Source organism: Entelurus aequoreus, linkage group LG09 (genome assembly GCF_033978785.1).
Source record: "Entelurus aequoreus isolate RoL-2023_Sb linkage group LG09, RoL_Eaeq_v1.1, whole genome shotgun sequence".
Lineage (NCBI taxonomy): Eukaryota > Metazoa > Chordata > Actinopteri > Syngnathiformes > Syngnathidae > Entelurus > Entelurus aequoreus.
Window position 1 is genome coordinate 18,529,613 of NC_084739.1, and position 19,176 is coordinate 18,548,788.

The 19,176-nt window shown below is 39.8% G+C and overlaps 1 protein-coding gene across 1 annotated transcript in view; it reads left to right on the plus strand.

The window, feature by feature from the left end:
• The window catches only part of mlip (muscular LMNA-interacting protein), a 98,037-nt gene that overhangs the window by 29,113 nt on the left and 49,748 nt on the right, over window positions 1-19,176 (plus strand). The window contains exon 3 of the mRNA XM_062059621.1: window positions 10,933-11,043. Coding sequence (XP_061915605.1) covers window positions 10,984-11,043 — 60 coding nt within the window. The 5' untranslated portion in view covers window positions 10,933-10,983. The remainder of the gene's footprint in view (window positions 1-10,932; window positions 11,044-19,176) is intronic.

Genomic DNA, 19,176 nt, shown 5'->3' on the forward strand with positions numbered 1-19,176 from the left:
ATGTATTTTTAGTTAACCCTTTGTCTTTATTTTATAACTGTTGATGTGACGGTCTGTCACATTCACGTCTTGTTATGTTTCCTTAGTTTGTGTTTATTTCCTGTCAGCGCACTTATTTTAGTTCCACTTTCTGGATGTCTCCCTGAGCGCTCGTTTCCCTCACCTGGCAGGCTGAGACACCTGGTTGCAGTTGCTAATCAGGCTGCTATTTATGCCTGCCTCGCCCTCCAGTCAGGGCTCGATGATTGTCTCCTGTGTCAATGTTCCCTGCATGTGCACTTAACAGTTGCACTATTTCCTTTTTGACATTAAAGTCATGTTTACCTGCGCTACGCCTGTCATCTCTGCATCTTGGAGTTCAAGACCAACAGAACCTGACAGATTAACTATTTTTTTTTATTACATTTAATTTTGAAATGGACGCCTAGTTAACATACTGTTTTACAAAACCTGCTCAGTGGCCTTATTGGTTAGAGTGTCCGCCCTGAGATCGGTAGGTCGTGAGTTCAAACCCCGGCCGAGTCATACCAAAGACTATAAAAATAGGACCCAATACCTCCCTGCTTGGCACTCAGCATCAAGGGTTGGAACTGGGGGTTTATTCACCAAAATTATTCCCGAGCGTGGCCACCGCTGCTGCTCACTGCTCCCCTCACCTCCCAGGGGTGAAACAAGGGGATGGGTCAAATGCAGAGAGTAATTTCATACTTAGTGTGTGTGTGTGACTAGTAGTGGTACTTTAACTTTAGCATAGTAAATAATCGTGATTAATAGTCGTGATTATTATTTTGGCCATAATCGTGCAGCCCTATTTGTTTGACATACTTTTAAAGTTTAGTATTTCCCATTTAAGTAATATCTCAATATTAATAGTATTTTATCTTGTTTCAGAGTTCTTAAAAGTGTTTCATAAGCCAATAACTCGGCGAGTCTAAATAAAAGAAAGCAAATGAGAGCAAAACCTAAAAGAATTAAGATTTTACCAAAAGCAGTAATCACAAATGAATCTTTCAGCACATACACAATGTTGACATCCACAGTTATATTTTGATGAAGACGGGTAAAAACACGCTTACTCGTAATGGCGTCTTTTTTGCACATGAGTGACAAAGATGGCCCAAACTGACGAAAAAAATTACATTCAGGTCGCATTGCGTTTAGGCTGCAGTCACATTTCAAAAGATCAGATTCCGGACTACCTCCTAATGTGGCCTGAACCTGATGCCAAAAGATCCGATTTGAAGCACCTTAGAGCATTTAAACTGGTAAAACAATCAGATCTGTGTCACTTAAGGACAAAAAAATCATATTTGGTGTGCAGTGTAAACTGGGCCTTGGTCCCTGCTTGTACACTTCCCTGCCGCGATGAAAGGAGACGCGATAGCGCCGGGGGGCAAAGATGAAATGGAGCTAGTACTTACTGCCCACCGCGGAGCCAGTGAGTGAGTGCTCATTTAAATGAGAAGGCATTCGTTTCAATTTAACAAATAATCGCACAAAATGATAGGCGGTTAGTTAGTACCTGTTGTATTTATGCCAGATGAATTGGGATGAGCGGGCAGCACGGTGGAACAGGGGTTAGTGCATGTGCCTCACAATACGAAGGTCCTGAGTTCAATCCCGGGCTGGGGATCTTTCTGTGTGGAGTTTGCATGTTCTCCCAGTGACTGCGTGGGTTCCCTCCGGGTATTCCGGCTTCCTCCCACCTCCAAAGACATGCATCTGGGGATAGGTTGATTGGCAACACTAAATGGTCCCTAGTGTGTGAATGTGAGTGTGAATGTTGTCTGTTTATCTGTGTTGGCCCTGCGATGAGGTGGCGACTTGTCCAGGGTGTACCCTGCCTTCTGCCCAAATGCAGCTGAGATAGGCTCCAGCACCCCCCGCGACACCAAAAGGGACAAGTGGAAGAAAATGGATGGATGGAATTGGGATGAGATTGACGCGTCTCAAAAACATGGTTCAAATGTTTCAGCATATTGCACGTATGCCCTCCTCTAGATCAGTGGTCCCCAACCTTATTGTAGCTGCGGACTGGTCAACGCGTGAACATTTGTCCCACGGACCGGGGGGGCTGGGTTTTTTTTTTTTTTTGGCATAAAAAAATACAATCATGTGTGCTTACGGACTGTATCCCTGCAGACTGTATTGATCTATATTGATACATAATGTAGGAACCAGAAATATCAATAACAGAAAGAAACAACCCTTTTGTGTGGATGAGTGTAAATGGGGGAGGGAGGCTTTTTGGGTTGGTGCACTAATTGTAAGTGTATCTTGTGTTTTTTATGTTGATTTAATACAAAAAAATAAAAAATAAAAATTTATTTTATTTATTTAATAATTTTTTATTTCTTATGCGGCCCGGTACCAATCGATCCACGGCCCAGTGGTTGGGGACCACCGCTCTAGATGAAGTAGCAACCTCGCAGTTATTACAAGTCGCATTGTTGCAATCGTTTCTTGTAAAATGTAGTCAACTCCAGAGCGTTTGTTTTGGCAGGGCGCCGCCATTGTGCTTTCCGACGTCCCTTTGCACGTTGCGTAATGACGTTGCTCCGCTGCCTTGTGGGTTAGTCTGGGAAGACAAAAGTCTAGGGGTGCACACCCTGTGAGAAAAGCAAGTGCTGGTAGGCGCACGATAGGCGGTCCTCCGACAGACTGGAGCTCTGGCAGCCTCCTGCAGCTGTGAGGAAGTGCTGGTCGTCCTGGGTTTCCCTTGCCACCGGATACAGCTCCCCACAGCAAAGAAGTGACGTAGGAGTCTGCGCGTCGAAAAAGACCTCAATGGCGGAGTGGGCGGATGATGGTTGCATAGAAGCTCCACAACGGTCACAAAGGCGGAAGAAGGCTGCAGCAAAGTTGGGCCCCCAATTGTCTTGGTCACCCTGGCCTTCTCTTTGCCAAGGACAATGTGGTGGCTGTCTGTGCAACAGTCTCCCCACTTTAAAAGATTCCACGCACAGGCGTTCTCCTGAAGGCAATCCCACCAACAGGAGGACAATCATACTCGTTTCGAGTGATCGCCGACGACGAATGACGTCGTTCCCGACCGCTGGCGTCGATCAGGAAATCGCTAGACCAGGTGTGTCAAACTCATTTTAGCTCAGGGGCCGCGTGGAGGAAAATGTATTCGCACGTGGGTCGATGGTAAAATCATGGTATAATAACTTAAAAATATAACTACCACAACTTCAGATTGTTTTCTTTGTTTTACATGGGCCAAATTAGAAAAACACCATTCTTAAAATGTACATATCACAAATAATCCTCTTGACAAAACACTTCAAATTAGTTGATCATTCTGAGTAAAAAAATTATGCACTTTTAAAAACACCATGAAGAACACAATGAACTTAGACTTCATCTCAGTGTATCGACAAAGCAATTAAACTTTTAGTCACAGCCCATCTAGGATTGAACAAACACAAAATAACGCATAAATAAAAACTCTTCTAAGTGTCAACTACCTCATTTGTCTTTTTTGAATATTAATATTGTGCTAACTTAACAAACCATACAAATTGAGATCGAAACTATTCAAGAGGGTTGAGTTCCTCCCTGCCTTTGAGGCATCGCTGTTTATCGATGGAAAAACAAAAGCTGTGCAATGTGTGAACAATATCAACAAACCAAAAATAAAACTTAACAGCCTGGCAGTATTGCAGTGAATCACACACGAAAATAAATTGTATTTCTACAAACCCCGTTTCCATATGAGTTGGAAAATTGTGTTAGATGTAAATATAAACGGAATACAATGATTTGCAAATCATTTTCAACCCATATTCAGTTGAATATGCTACAAAGAACAAATATTTGATGTTCAAACTGATACACTTTTTTTTTTTTTTTTGCAAATAATCATTAACTTTAGAATTTGATGCCAGCAACATGTGACAAAGAAGTTGGGAAAAGTGGCAATAAATACTGATAAAGTTGAGGAATGCTCATCAAACACTTATTTGGAACATCCCACAGGTGAACAGGCAATTTTTTTTTCACCATTTACGGTCCGTAATATCATCAAAGGGTTCAGAGAATCTGGAGAAATCACTGCACGTAAGCAGCTAAGCCCGTGACCTTCGATCCCTCAGGCTGTACTGCATCAACTAGCGACATCAGTGTGTAAAGGATATCACCACATGGGCTCAGGAACACTTCAGAAACCCACTGTCAGTAACTACAGTTGGTCGCTACATCTGTAAGTGCAAGTTAAAACTCTCCTATGCAAGGTGAAAACCGTTTATCAACAACACCCAGAAACGCCGTCGGCTTCGCTGGGCCTGAGCTCATCTAAGACGGACTGATACAAAGTGGAAAAGTGTTCTGTGGTCTGACGAGTCCATATTTCAAATTGTTTTTGGAAACTGTGGACGTCGTGTCCTCCGGACCAAAGAGGAAAAGATTGTTATAGGCGCAAAGTTGAAAAGCCAGCATATGTGATGGTATGGGGGTGTATTAGTGCCCAAGACATGGGTAACTTACACATCTGTGAAGGCGCCATTAATGCTGAAAGGTACATACAGGTTTTGGAGCAACATATGTTGCCATCCAAGCATTGTTACCATTGACGCCCCTGCTTATTTCAGCAAGACAATGCCAAGCCACGTGTTACATCAACGTGGCTTCATAGTAAAAGAGTGCGGGTACTAGACTGGCCTGCCTGTAGTCCAAACCTGTCTCCCATTGAAAATGTGTGGTGCATTATGAAGCCTAAAATGCCACAACTGAGACCCCCGGACTGTTGAACAACTTAAGCTGTACATCAAGCAAGAATGGGAAAGAATTCCACCTGAGAAGCTTAAAAAATGTGTCTCCTCAGTTCCCAAACGTTTACTGAGTGTTGTTAAAAGGAAAGGCCATGTAACACAGTGGTGAACATGCCCTTTCCCAACTACTTTGGCACGTGTTGCAGCCATGAAATTCTAAGTTAATTATTATTTGCAAAAAAAAAATAAAGTTTATGAGTTTGAACATCAAATATCTTGTCTTTGTAGTGCATTCAATTGAATATGGGTTGAAAAGGATTTGCAAATCATTGTATTCCGTTTATATTTACATCTAACACAATTTCCCAACTCATATGGAAACGGGGTTTGTAGTTTTGGTCATATTTTTTGGTTTGCTTTGAGTTTATTTGGACAGATGTTGACTGGACAGAATTACACATATTGGGCCAAAATACATCTTCAAACAGTTAATGTTTGAATTTGTGAAAAAGAACAAAAGATACATGAAAAGTAGGTATTTTAGTAGTTATACTTAGTTAGGCTGCATGGTTGTCGAGTGGTTAGCATGCTGACTGCACAGTCAGAAGATTGAGAGTTCACATCTCTGTTGGGGTATCTCTGAGTGGCGTTTGTTTGTTCTCCCTGTTGCATTGTGTGTGTTTTCTCTTGCTACTTCGACTTCCTCCCACATTCCAGAAATATGCATGCTGACTTAATTAGAGACTCTAAATTGTTCATAGTTGTGAACCCTTGTTTATCTAAATCGGGGGTCGGCAACCCACAGCTCTTTAGCGCCGGCCTCGTGGCTCTCTGGAGCTTTTTCTAAAATTTATGAAAATGGAAAAAGATGAGGGAAAAAATATTTTTTTTGTTTTAATATGGTTTCTGTAGGAGGGCAAACATGACACAAACCTCCCTAATTGTTAGAAATCATGCTGTTTATATTAAACATGCTTCAGTGATTACAGACTATTTGGCGAGCGCTGTTTTGTCCTACTAATTTTGGCGGTCCTTGAACTCACCATAGTTTGTTTACATGTGCAACTTTTTCCGACTTTCTAAGACGTGTTTTATGCCACTCCTTTTTTGTCTCATTATGTCCACCAAACGTTTAATATTGTGCGCGAAGGCACAAAGGTGAGCTTTGTTGATGTTATTGACTTGTGTGGAGGGCTAATCAGGCATATTTATTTGGTCACTGCATTACTGCAAGCTAATCGATGCTAACATGCTATTTAGGCTAGCTGTATGCACATATTGCATCATTATGCCTCGTGTGTAGGTATATTTGAGCTCATTTACTTTCCTTTAAGTCCTCTTAATTTGATTTATATGTGCATGTCTCATGACACATTGTAAGTAATATTGACTGCATTTCTGTTGTTTGTATAGCCACAGCAAAGGTGACCCAGTTTGCAACGATTGTAATAAATCTACTAGAAGACAGCCTGCCATTTCCTTTAACTTGGACACACACATCTATACCTTTGGCATTTCTAAACCAGTAATTTCCAGGAGTTATCTCACCCTCTGACAAGCCTTCATTTTACTAATGATTTTGAATGTTGTAAAAATGTGTAGAATAAATATTAAATTTCAATATTTCTGTCAACAAAGATTTGCGTCAGCCTGCGACACATAGTCATTTTGATAGTAGGCTAATATAGCTAATATAGACACTTACATAATGTGTTGTCTTCATTATAACACTTATACAAGGCTTTTAATTTTTTGCGGCTCCAGACAGATTTTTTTTTTGTATTTTCGGCCCAATAGGGCTCTTTTAACATTTTGGGTTGCTGACCCCTGGTCTAAATGTTCCCTTTGAATGGCTGGTGACCAGACCGGGGCACAGCCCTCCTCTTACCCGAAGTCAAGTGGGATTGGCTGCAGTTTACCAAAGACCGGGGGGTGTCAAACTCATTTTAGATCGGGAGCCACATGGAAAAAAATCTACTCCCAAGTGGGCCAGACTAGTACAAACACGGCACGATAACTTAAAAATAAAGACAACTTCAGATTGTTTTCTTTGTTTAAAAATAGAACAAGCACATTCTGAAAATGTACAAATCATAATGTTGTTGTTTTTTTTTTTACACTTACATGTTGCGGTTATTAGTATTCTATCTTTATTTGTCGTTATTTATATTTTCTGAATAAATTATGTGATGATGTTCGTCAGTCAACTCATTGGTGTTAATTTTCAATCTATCAAGATAAAAAATAATATCAAAATCAAATTACAGGATGTTATTTAAGTACAAACCCCGTTTCCATATGAGTTGGGAAATTGTGTTAGATGTAAATATAAACGGAATACAATGATTTGGAAATCCTTTTCAACCCATATTCAATTAAATGCACTACAAAGACAAGATATTTGATGTTCAAACTCATAAACTTTTTTTTTTTTGTGCAAATAATAATTAACTTAGAATTTCATGGCTGCAACACGTGCCAAATTAGTTGGGAAAGGGCATGTTCACCACTGTGTTACATGGCCTTTCCTTTTAACAACACTCAGTAAACTTTTGGGAACTGAGGAGACACATTTTTGAAGCTTCTCAGGTGGAATTCTTTCCCATTCTTGCTTGATGTACAGCTTAAGTTGTTCAACAGTCCGGGGGTCTCCGTTGTGGTATTTTAGGCTTCATAATGCGCCACACATTTTCAATGGGAGACATGTCTGGACTACAGGCAGGCCAGTCTAGTACCCGCACTCTTTTACTATGAAGCCACGTTGATGTAACACGTGGCTTGACATTGTCTTGCTGAAATAAGCGGGGGCGTCCATGGTAACGTTGCTTGGATGGCAACATATGTTGCTCCAAAACCTGTATGTACCTTTCAGCATTAATGGCGCCTTCACAGATGTGTAAGTTACCAATGTCTTGAGCACTAATACACCCCCATACCATCACAGATGCTGGCTTTTCAACTTTGCGCCTGTAACAATCCGGATGGTTCTTTTCCTCTTTGGTCCGGAGGACACAACGTCCACAGTTTCCAAAAACAATTTGAAATGTGGACTCGTCAGACCACAGAACACTTTTCCACTTTGTATCAGTCCATTTTAGATGAGCTCAGGCCCAGCGAAGCCGACGGCATTTCTGGGTGTTGATAAACGGTTTTCGCCTTGCATAGGAGAGTTTTATCTTACACTTACAGATGTAGCGACCAACTGTAGTTACTCACAATGGGCTTCTGAAGTGTTCCTGAGCCCATGTGTTGATATCCTTTACACACTGATGTCGCTTGTTGATGCAGTACAGCCTAAAGGAATCGAAGCTCACGGGCTTAGCTGCTTACGTACAGTGATTTCTCCAGATTCTCTGAACCCTTTGATGTGATTACGGACCGTAGATGGTGAAATCCCTAAAGGCCTACTGAAACCCACTACTACCAACCACGCAGTCTGATAGTTTATATATCAATGATGAAATCTTAACATTGCAACACATGCCAATACGGCCGGGTTAACTTATAAAGTGCAATTTTAAAATTCCCGCCACACTTCCGGTTGAAAATCTCCTTTGGATATGATTTATGCGCGTGACGTCATAAAATGCACGGAAGTGTTTGGGCCCTATTGGACACAATACACAAAGCTCTGTTTTCTTCGACAAAATTCCACAGTATTCTGGACATCTGTGTTGGTGAATCTTTTGCAATTTGTTTAATGAACAATGGAGGCTGCAAAGAAGAACGCTGTAGGTGGGATCGATCGGTGTCTTAGCGGCTAAGTACAATACTTACAGCAACACAACAAGGACTACTTACCCTGATAGAAGACGCCTAGCTGATGCTTGCCGCCAAACCCACGGATGAAGTCCTTCGTCGCGCCGTTGATCGCTGGAACGCAGGTGAGCACGGCTGTTGATGGGAAGATGAGGGCTGGCTGGCGTAGGTGGAGCGCTAATGTTTTATCATAGTTCTGTGAGTTCCGGCTGCTAAGTTGCTAAATTAGCCTTAGCGTCGTTAGCAACAGCATTGTTAAGCCTTACCAGGCTGAGAATTTTTAACCGTGTTGTTACATGTACATGGTTTAATAGTATTTTTGCTCTTCTGTCTATCCTTCCAGTCAGGGGTTTATTTATTTTGTTTCTATCTTCATTTGAGAACGATGCTAGCATGTTAGCTCAGTAGCTAAGTGTGTCACCGATGTATTGTCTTGGAGATAAAAGTCACTTTAAATGTCCATTTCGCGTGCTCGACTCTCATTTTCAAGAGGATATAGTATCCGAGGTGGTTTAAAATACAAATCCGTGATACACAATAGAAAAAGGAGAGAGTACATAGTTCTGTGAGTTCCGGTTGCTAAGTTGCTAAATTAGCCTTAGTGTCGTTAGCAACAGCATTGTTAAGCCTTACCAGGCTGAGAATTGTTAACCGTGTAGTTACATGTACATGGTTTAATAGTATTTTTGCTCCTCTGTCTATCCTTCCAGTCAGGGGTTTATTTATTTTGTTTCTATCTTCATTTGAGAACGATGCTAGCACGTTAGCTCAGTAGCTAAGTGTGTCACCGATGTATTGTCTTGGAGATAAAAGTCACTTTAAATGTCCATTTCGCGTGCTCGACTCTCATTTTCAAGAGGATATAGTATCTGAGGTGGTTTAAAATACAAATCTGTGATCTACAATAGAAAAAGGAGAGAGGGTGGAATCCAATGAGCCAGCTTGTACCTAAGTTACGGTCAGAGCAAAAAAAGATACGTCCATCACTGCCTCTCAAGTCCTTCACTGTACTGTTCCTCATCTACGAATCTTTCATTCTCGCTCAGATTAATGGGGTAATCGTCACTTTCTCGGTCCGAATCTCTCTCGCTCCATTGTAAACAATGGGGAATTGTGAGGAATACTAGCTCCTGTGACGTCACGCTACTTCCGGTACAGGCAAGGCTTTTTTTATCAGCGAGCAAAAGTTGCGAACTTTATCGTCGATTTTCTCTACTAAATTATTTCAGCAAAAATATGGCAATATCGCGAAATGATCAAGTATGACACATAGAATGGATCTGCTATTCCCGTTTAAATAAAAAAAAATCATTTCAGTAGGCCTTAAATTCCTTGCAATAGCTGGTTGAGAAAGGTTTTTCTTAAACTGTTCAACAATTTGCTCACGCATTTGTTGACAATGTGGTGACCCTCGCCCCATGCTTGTTTGTGAATGACTGAGCATTTCATGGAATCTACTTTTATACCCAATCATGGCACCCACCTGTTCCCAATTTGCCTGTTCACCTGTGGGATGTTCCAAATAAGTATTTGATGAACATTCCTCAATTTTATCAGTATTTATTGCCACCTTTCCCAACTTCTTTGTCACGTGTGGCTGGCATCAAATTCTAAAGTTAATGATTATTTGCAAAAAAAAAAAAAGTTTATCAGTTTGAACATCAAATATGTTGTCTTTGTAGCATATTGAACTGAATATGGGTTGAAAAGGATTTGCAAATCATTGTATTCCGTTTATATTTACATCTAACACAATTTCCCAACTCATATGGAAACAGGGTTTGTAGTTTTCTCATTTTCCTCGACTGGTGCACATATGTAGCATAATCTACAAAGATACAGAGAATTGCTATTGCGACATCTAGTGGACATATTTAGAACAGCAGTTTCTTTCATTCAAAAATTGCCGCTCATTTTTATACTTAACAAACTCATTCCGCGGGGCATGACCCGGCCCGCGACACCCCTGCCATAGACCTTAAGGAAAACAAATAAAATCGAACAAAAATCTTTTTGCACATCCATCACTCATGTTGGCTCATCTTCTTCAACTCTAAATTCGCCTCTGCGGATCACTGCATGTCAACTGTATTTTCATACAAATTTCAAATAAGACAAGCAAGTAAGCCAAATGTGTCCAAGCACGTGCAATTGAACTTAACTGAGAATTTCAAAAAACTCATTAGGCCTCATGTGTAGAGGCAATTTGCTGCAGGGTGTTAAACTGTCACCTTTGTGTTTGAGGTGGTAGCTCAATAAGTATAAGAAACCCTAAGAAGCAGGGACAAAACATAAAATATTCTCAGTTATTTGGCAGCAGTGAGAAGTTGGAACCACTTCAATTGGATGTGTGTGTACAAATGAAAATAATTACAGCTAGAAATAAACCATTATTTATTGAACGACTTTGTGGTCAGCCTGTGTCTATTTGTGCACAGACAAACTTTTTTCTTCTCTGCAGGTTTTGTGAGGAGTCCCAGCTCAGCCTTCTGGTTTCACATTTGTTCCATCAATGCAGATGTTCCCTGCTGAAAGTGTTATTTTAACTGAAGGAGGCCAGAAGACCACACAGGTAAAAAAAGGTAGATTTTTGTTGGTCACATTTGCCATTCAGTGTTGATATTGTTTCACTATATGGTTAATCACAGAGTACTTTTTGGTCCACAGAGAAGCTTGTAACATGAATAATGTATTATCAAATGACTTTAGATTAAGCCAGGGGTTCTTAACCTTTTTGACTTCAGGGCCCAAATTTCCACTACAAAGGGCCCCTCTCAAATATTAAAACTAATTTAGTCCACTTCCTCTGGATTTTAATTATATTCAATAATTATATCTAAGGTACTTACAGTTTAACAGGATAAACCTTGTCAAATGATATGAAACCATGCATTAATCACAAAGATTACGGTCAAGGAATAGGTCAGGCTGATTACAAAATTAAATACCTATAAAATATACTGCAAAACAAGGAACTCACAAAATTATAAAAATATACATTTACATACAATTACACTGTGCTAATATTAAACAATTAAATTTAGAATAAATAATAATAAATAAATAAAATGTCAATACAATTTAAATGCCAGTGAAAATACAGCTTCACCACTTAAGTCATAATTTTTGTGCTTAAAAACTTTCCTATGACTTTAGTGCCAGACTTATTGTTTTTTTTTATATTGTCATTACTGCCACAAGTTGTTGAGAAGTGTATTACAACTGAGTACCGCCGGCGCCCATAGAGACCTGAGCTAGGAAACAGATATTTTTTGGGGCCTATGGCCGTTTGGCTCTATGGTTCCGAAAAACTGGATTAGACTAATTTAAATCAACATTCTTCTACAAGCATCAATGTTTCAATTTAGAATACAACCATCGGGTTTAGGTTTTAATAGCGTTAAAATCAGAGATCTTCAACAGGGGTCCGCGACCCCTGGGGGGTCTGCAGAGGGGTCGGGGAATGTTATGTGGATTTACAGTTGATCTAATATATATTTATTTGTATATCACCACAATTTTTCCACAAAATGTAAATGTCTTTAAGTACACATTAGTTTGTAAATTATGACGGAGTGACCACCCGACTCACTGTACCTTGCAGATTTGAAATAATAACATGAATAAATAAGTATGTTATGATTTTCATATTACCATCTAAGGTAGCTAACAATTAATATTCTAGTTGCCTGCTAGCGATTAGCGGCACTAGTTTTCAGCCATTAGTGCACTAGGTAACTAGTTAACTTAAACTAGTTGTCAATTTGCTATTAGCGGCGCAATACTTTATTATTTGAAAACATACTTGCCAATCTTGAGACCTCCAAATTCGGGAGATTTGGGGGGCGGGGGCCAGGGGGCGGTGTTCAGGGGAGGAGTATATTCATAGCTAGAATTCACTTAAATTTAAGTATTTATATATATATATATATATATATATATATATATATATATATATATATATATATAAAAATATATATATATAAATATATATATATATATACACTACCGTTCAAAAGTTTGGGGTCACATTGAAATGTCCTTATTTTTGAAGGAAAAGCACTGTACTTTTCAATGAAGATAACTTTAAACTAGTCTTAACTTTAAAGAAATACACTCTATACATTGCTAATGTGGTAAATGACTATTCTAGCTGCAAATGTCTGGTTTTTGGTGCAATATCTACATAGGTGTATAGAGGCCCATTTCCAGCAACTATCACTCCAGTGTTCTAATGGTACAATGTGTTTGCTCATTGGCTCAGAAGGCTAATTGATGATTAGAAAACCCTTGTGCAATCATGTTCACACATCTGAAAACAGTTTAGCTTGTTACAGAAGCTACAAAACTGACCTTCCTTTGAGCAGATTGAGTTTCTGGAGCATCACATTTGTGGGGTCAATTAAACACTCAAAATGGCCAGAAAAAGATAACTTTCATCTGAAACTCGACAGTCTATTCTTGTTCTTAGAAATGAAGGCTATTCCACAAAATTGTTTGGGTGACCCCAAACTTTTGAACGGTAGTGTATATATATAAAATAAATACTTGACTTTCAGTGAATTCTAGCTATATATAATGATGTATTTTATTATATATATATACATATAAATAAAATAAATACTTACATTTCAGTGTTCATTTATTTACACATACACACACATAACACTCCTCTCTACTCATTGTTGTATTTGAAAGTGCAATGCTTTGCAGCCAGTAGGACAGCCTTTGAAGGAGCATAGGTATGGGCAGTGTAATATTCTGGGTTGGAGTCAATAACCAGGCGAGGTGATATTGTTCCGTCTCTTTACTTCATACTTCAGAACCGACTCCCACACTTGCCGTCAGGGTGCACAATACAACGTAAACCGTTGGCCAACCAAAAAGTAACCACAGAACACTATAGTGTTCCGCGCCGTCTCTTTATCAGTTGGGGGTCCTCTGTCTGGAAAACCTTGAAGACCCCTGGTTTAAATGATAGAGTTTGAACATTATTATTCACAACATGCTGTGCAATGTACATTCCTCTAAGTTGTGTAGATTGCAAAGACTGATAGAATATCATTAAACATTTCCCTTACATATATATACATAATATTTATATAATGCTGGCAGAACCCTTCAATGAGTCATTTTAAAACATGTGGAAGTACACCAATACAATGTTTTTATTGAAAACCTCAGGGACAAAATCAAAACAATTCCTATTCTGGTCGCAATTTGCTTTCATTTTATTTTAAAGGATTGTTTTGATCAATGAGATGAATAATATGGCGTGATAAAACATTTGGCTAATAAATGTATTAGTACAGGTAAATTACTTGTGTATAAAATGTGAATGTGTGGAATATTAACGTTCAATATCGTTTTTTTCAGGGTACACTTAAAATCTTTTCATTTTTTAAAAAATTTACATTGTGCGCCTTATAACCCGGTGCGCCTTGTGTATGTCTTAATTCTAGTTGTGCTTACTGACTGATTTTATGTGATACAAGGTGTAATTATAAGTGTGACCAGTAGATGGCAATCAACAAATAAGAGATACCCGTGGACTGCAGGTTGACGCCTGTTCAATTAATGATGCCAGCAAGTACCCGTAAGCAAGCAAAACCAAAACTTTGATGTTTCAAAGCTCAAGAATATATCTAAATGTTTTAGTATGACTTTGTTAAGCTACGAAGTCGCAACGCTTGATGGATTGTATAAGGAGCTCACAATGGCACCTATTAGAAGACATAATCTGGCGTTTTGTTTTGCAATATTATGCAAAACAAACTTTTCTTACCTTTTGTTACCTGCTGTCAGGGGCGCCGCTAGGGATTTTGGGCCCCATGAAAATAATCTTTACAGGGCCCCCATTATTTTTTCTGTATTATAATTTCATCATCATTAGGGGCCTCTCTGGGCCCCCCTCCATCATGGGCCCCTAGAATCCGTCTCCTTTACCCCCCCTTTTCGGCGCCCCTGCCAGCTGTTGTGTATTTGGGATCTGCACAAGTCCCGGAAATTTGCACCAGCCCTCAATAAGCTTCTTCTTTTTCTCTATCCTCTTGTTGTGGGGGCATTCATTCTCCGCTGTTGCCATTTCTAATACAAAGTAGCTAACTTATAACTTATATCAACCAGTAGACTCGCTATGGAAGTGCTAACCGCTAACAACTACAACAAAGATGATAGGGAGAACACGCAGTCGAAGCGGAGCCACGTAAATAAGACCCGCCCACCAAACGGCGCATGCTGAAGAGACGTTTAGAAAGTGGCTTGAAGATGGTCTCTAAAACATAATCTATGCAAAATGTTGACCAAAGAACTATCATTACATGTTATGTAGACCACAAGAAAGTGTTTTAAATGTTGAAAAAATATATCATAACATGCGCCTTTTGTATGAAAATAGACCTGAATAGACCCGCTTATTGGCAGTGCACCTTATAATCCGGTGCGCCTTATGGTCCAAAAAAAGGGTAGTCATAAGTACAGCTAAATGATGAAAATGTTTACATAAAAACAAAACGTTCCAAGTAAACAACAAATAGAGACATATGCTGTAACCTCAAGCAACAATCTTAAATTAACCCCACAAAACATCATAGAGAACATGTAAAGAACATGCAATGTCTACACGTACAATTGGAAATGAAAATGGCCACTGGCAAGCAAATATTTTGCAACCGACACGGACCCCCAGCCGTGTGGATATAGCTGTTAACATGCTATTAGGTGTGAATCCAGCACCAATGTCATAGTGAGTGCTGCCTCCGGTTGGCTGATTGCCTCTGATGTCTAACGTCAGTTTGCTTGGTTCATAAGGGACTTCAAAGGTGTTCTCAGCAGGGGGGGTATGGGGGGGACATCACTCGCTTCTCAGCCTTCCCTGCTGAGACCACCTAAAGCCTTCCATATTAACCGATGGCAAAGAGTCAAAACTTTGAACAGCCCCACCGTTTTCCTCACAAAGTTGGCATTGTACATAAATACACATTATTGTGTTAATTTTCCGTTATTTCAAATCAAATTGATCTATTTGTTCATTTAGCCACCTATTGGTTCTGGTAAACACGTTAAGTATTGGTGCATTTCAACGTGCGCACAGTTAATTTGTACTGTGTGCAAATAGGAAGATATAGGTAAAGACTTTTAGAATCGACTTCAGTCTTGCAAACGGTGAATGAAAATGACATGTAATCTGTATGCCAGGACGGCATACATACATTACATGACATACATACATGACCTACTCAGTGGCCTAGTGGTTAGAGTGTCCGCTCTGAGATCGGTAGGTTGTGAGTTCAAACCCCGGCCGAGTCATACCAAAGACTATAAAAATGGGACCCGTTACCTCCCTGCTTGGCCCTCAGCATCAAGGTTTGGAATTGGGGGTTAAATCACCAAAAATGATTCCAGGGCGCGGCACCGCTGCTGCCCACTACTCCCTTCACCTCCCAGGGGGTGAACAAGGGGATGGGTCAAATGCAGAGGACAAATTTCACCACACCTAGTGTGTGTGTGACAACCATTGGTACTTTAACTTGAACTTTTTAGTCAACCCATACAGAACCATGCCACGTGCCATTCATTAACCCATGATGAAAAACAGCTTGAGATACTCAGTACTTTTTTTTTTTTTTCAAAGAAACTGCAAAGGTGTTTTGTTTGCACTTTATAAAGTGAGCACTCACATAAACCAGCCATTGATTGAAACACACACAACTGCACACACCTCTCAGCTTTTCATGTTGAACTGAAAGTTGTTTTTCAATCAGCGGAGGTGGAAGCTAGTGCACACGCTTGAGTTATTTTCTTTCAAATCAGGTGTACATCAAAATATTGGAATATGTGCTATTTAACACAGAAGGGCTTTTGCATAACATTCTATTTTCTGAATAGAGAGCTGGTTCTGACAAAACTCACACATGTTATCATTTATTATCGTTTAGTTCAACGTTTACAGAGAGGACTTTATTAGCTATGCCTTTTATCAGTTTAAGAACATATAGCCCAAATATTTAAACCTCAACCTGAGGCAAAAACAAACGATTTAAAGGAAAAATGTTAGCACAGCATGTCTACTGTATTGTGTACAAAGCAGTGTTAGAACCACACTGAAAAGAAAGAAAATATGAACATACATCGAGGGCTTGATTTACTATGATCCCAAATAACTTGTGCTAAATACACTGAACAAAAATGTAAACGCAAAACTCTTGTTTTTGCTCCCATTGTTCATTAGTTGAATTCAAAGATCTAAATGTCAGAGTGTGTTGATGGCGAACCCCAAGATGCAGAGATGGCGGCAGGCATTGAGCAGGAAAACATGATTTAATTTAACACTATAACCAAAAACAAACAAAAGGGTACAAACAAAAGGTGCGCACAAGGCGGAGAACAAACTTGGCTATGAACAAAACTAACACTTAGACAGAAACTATGGGCATGAAAAACTACACTTGCTGTGACGTGAAAAAACAAACACTTACGTGGCAAGAAACGAGACTATGGCAGATCTAAATAGCAGCTGGCTGATTGACACCAGGTGTGGCCCGGTGCCAATCAGCCACAGCTGAGGGGAAAAAACACTCAGGGATACAAGCAGGATATAAAGACAGACACAGAGGAAAAACTAAAACATGACCAAACTGTCAGGGACAAGCCTGACACTAAAACCTTTACTATATACACAAAAGACATATTCCTCTCAAATATTGTTCACAAATCCATCTAAATCTGTGTTAGTGAGCATTTCTTCATTGCCAAGATAATAAAAAAAAAACATTCAGTTATGCTGCTCTCTGGTCATGGAATGACATCCAGAAAGATCTGAGGCTACCAGAATTGATCACTTTGGGGGAGTTTAAGTCAATTTTGAAAAAGATTGAGAAACCAGTTCTCTTGGGCAATGTACTTGCTTTTAAATTGAATTATTACTTAATCGGTAAAAAATTTTTTTTGACCTGTTGTAGTATGACTGCTGTTGTTCTGTTGTATTGTCTTGTTGTAATTATTATTGTAACTTTGTTTGTGCCGCCCTCTTTGTCAGGTCGCTCTTGAAAAAGAGATATGGTTAAATAAAGAACATTTAATTTAATTTAATCCCACCTCACAGGTGTGGCATTTCAAGATGCTGATTAAACAGCATGATTATCGCACAGGTGTGCCTAAGGCTGCCCACAATAAAAGACCACTCTGAAATGTGCAGTTTTATCGCACAGCACAATGCCACAAATGTTGCAAGTTTTGTTGCCCGTGAATTGAATGTTAATTTCTCTACCATAAACTGTCTCCAAAGGTGTTTCAGAGAATTTGGCAGTGCATCCAACCGGCCTCACAACTGCAGACCACGTGTAACCCCACCAGCCCAAGTGCACCTCCGTGATCGTCTAAGAGCAGCCCCCCGGACAGCTCCTGCAACAATTGGTTTACATAACCAAAAAATATCTGCACAAACTGTGAGAAACCATCTCAGGGAGGCTCATCTGCATGCTCGTCTTCCTCATCGGGGTCTCGACCTGACTGCAGTTTGTCGCCGTAACCGACTTGAGTGGGCAAACGCTAACATTTCAGAGTGGCCTTTTATCGTGGGCAGCCTGAGGCACACCTGTGCAATAATTATGCTGTTTAATCAGCATCTTGATATGCCACACCTGTGAGGTGGGATGGATTATCTTGGCAAAGAAGAAGTGCTCACAAACACAGATTTAGACAGATTTGTGAACAATATTTGAGAGGAATAAGGCTTTTGTGTATATAGTGAAAGTTTTAGATCTTTGAGTTCAACTCATGAAAAATGGGAGCAAAAACGGAAGTGCTGCGTTTATATTTTTGTTCAGTGTAGTTCGTGCAAATAGCAAATTGTGTGGACTATTAGTGAGTGTGTTGCAGGTGTTCTACTCTTAGAATGTGTGTACAATTGAGGTTTCGGTGTGCACTGCCACCTGTTAGCATTGAGACACATTTACGGTGCACGACCTATGTGCTACAAACTGTGGCGTTTGGCCATGTGGTGGAACATGCGGCACACAGCTATTATAATCTACCTTCTTTTCGGGTCAATATAGAAGCAATATATCTCTTATGAAAAAAACTGAAGCCATGAGTAAAAAAAAACAAAATCACCAATATGAACACGTAATTTATTTTTGTGACGGCCGGATCCAATCCGCCCCCTAAGTCATCCAGCAGCTATAAAATTATTAAAGTGGCATTGCTGAGTAGACGATATGTCTACTATTTTTATTTCTGACAGTCCAAATATGTTGGCATGCACACAGAGTAGTCTCTCTCCATTGCGTGTCATTGCAGCGCGATCGTCTCCTTACAACCATTTGTGCTTAACTGTGCCAGTTTGCACATATCTTCCAAATGTGCTAAATATGGTCGCAAGTCAGCAGCCGTTTCACGATTGATAAATCCAATGAACACATTTGCTTCTCCTACTATTGTGGGCGGTCTAATAATAATATATTCTGCATATTAGGAGTGTACGGTATACAGGTACTAGTATAGTACCGCGATACTAATGAATCATATTCTGTACTATACTGCCTCTAAAAAGTACTGGTCCCCGCGCCACTTTTTCTTTTAATGGGTATGACGGCGCGTCGTCGTCACGTCGTTAGATTGCTGGTTTTAGGAGCAGAGGAGCATGTTTGGCAGCGCACAATCACAGAGTAGTTACAAGCAGACACAATGTGTGTAGGGAGAACGG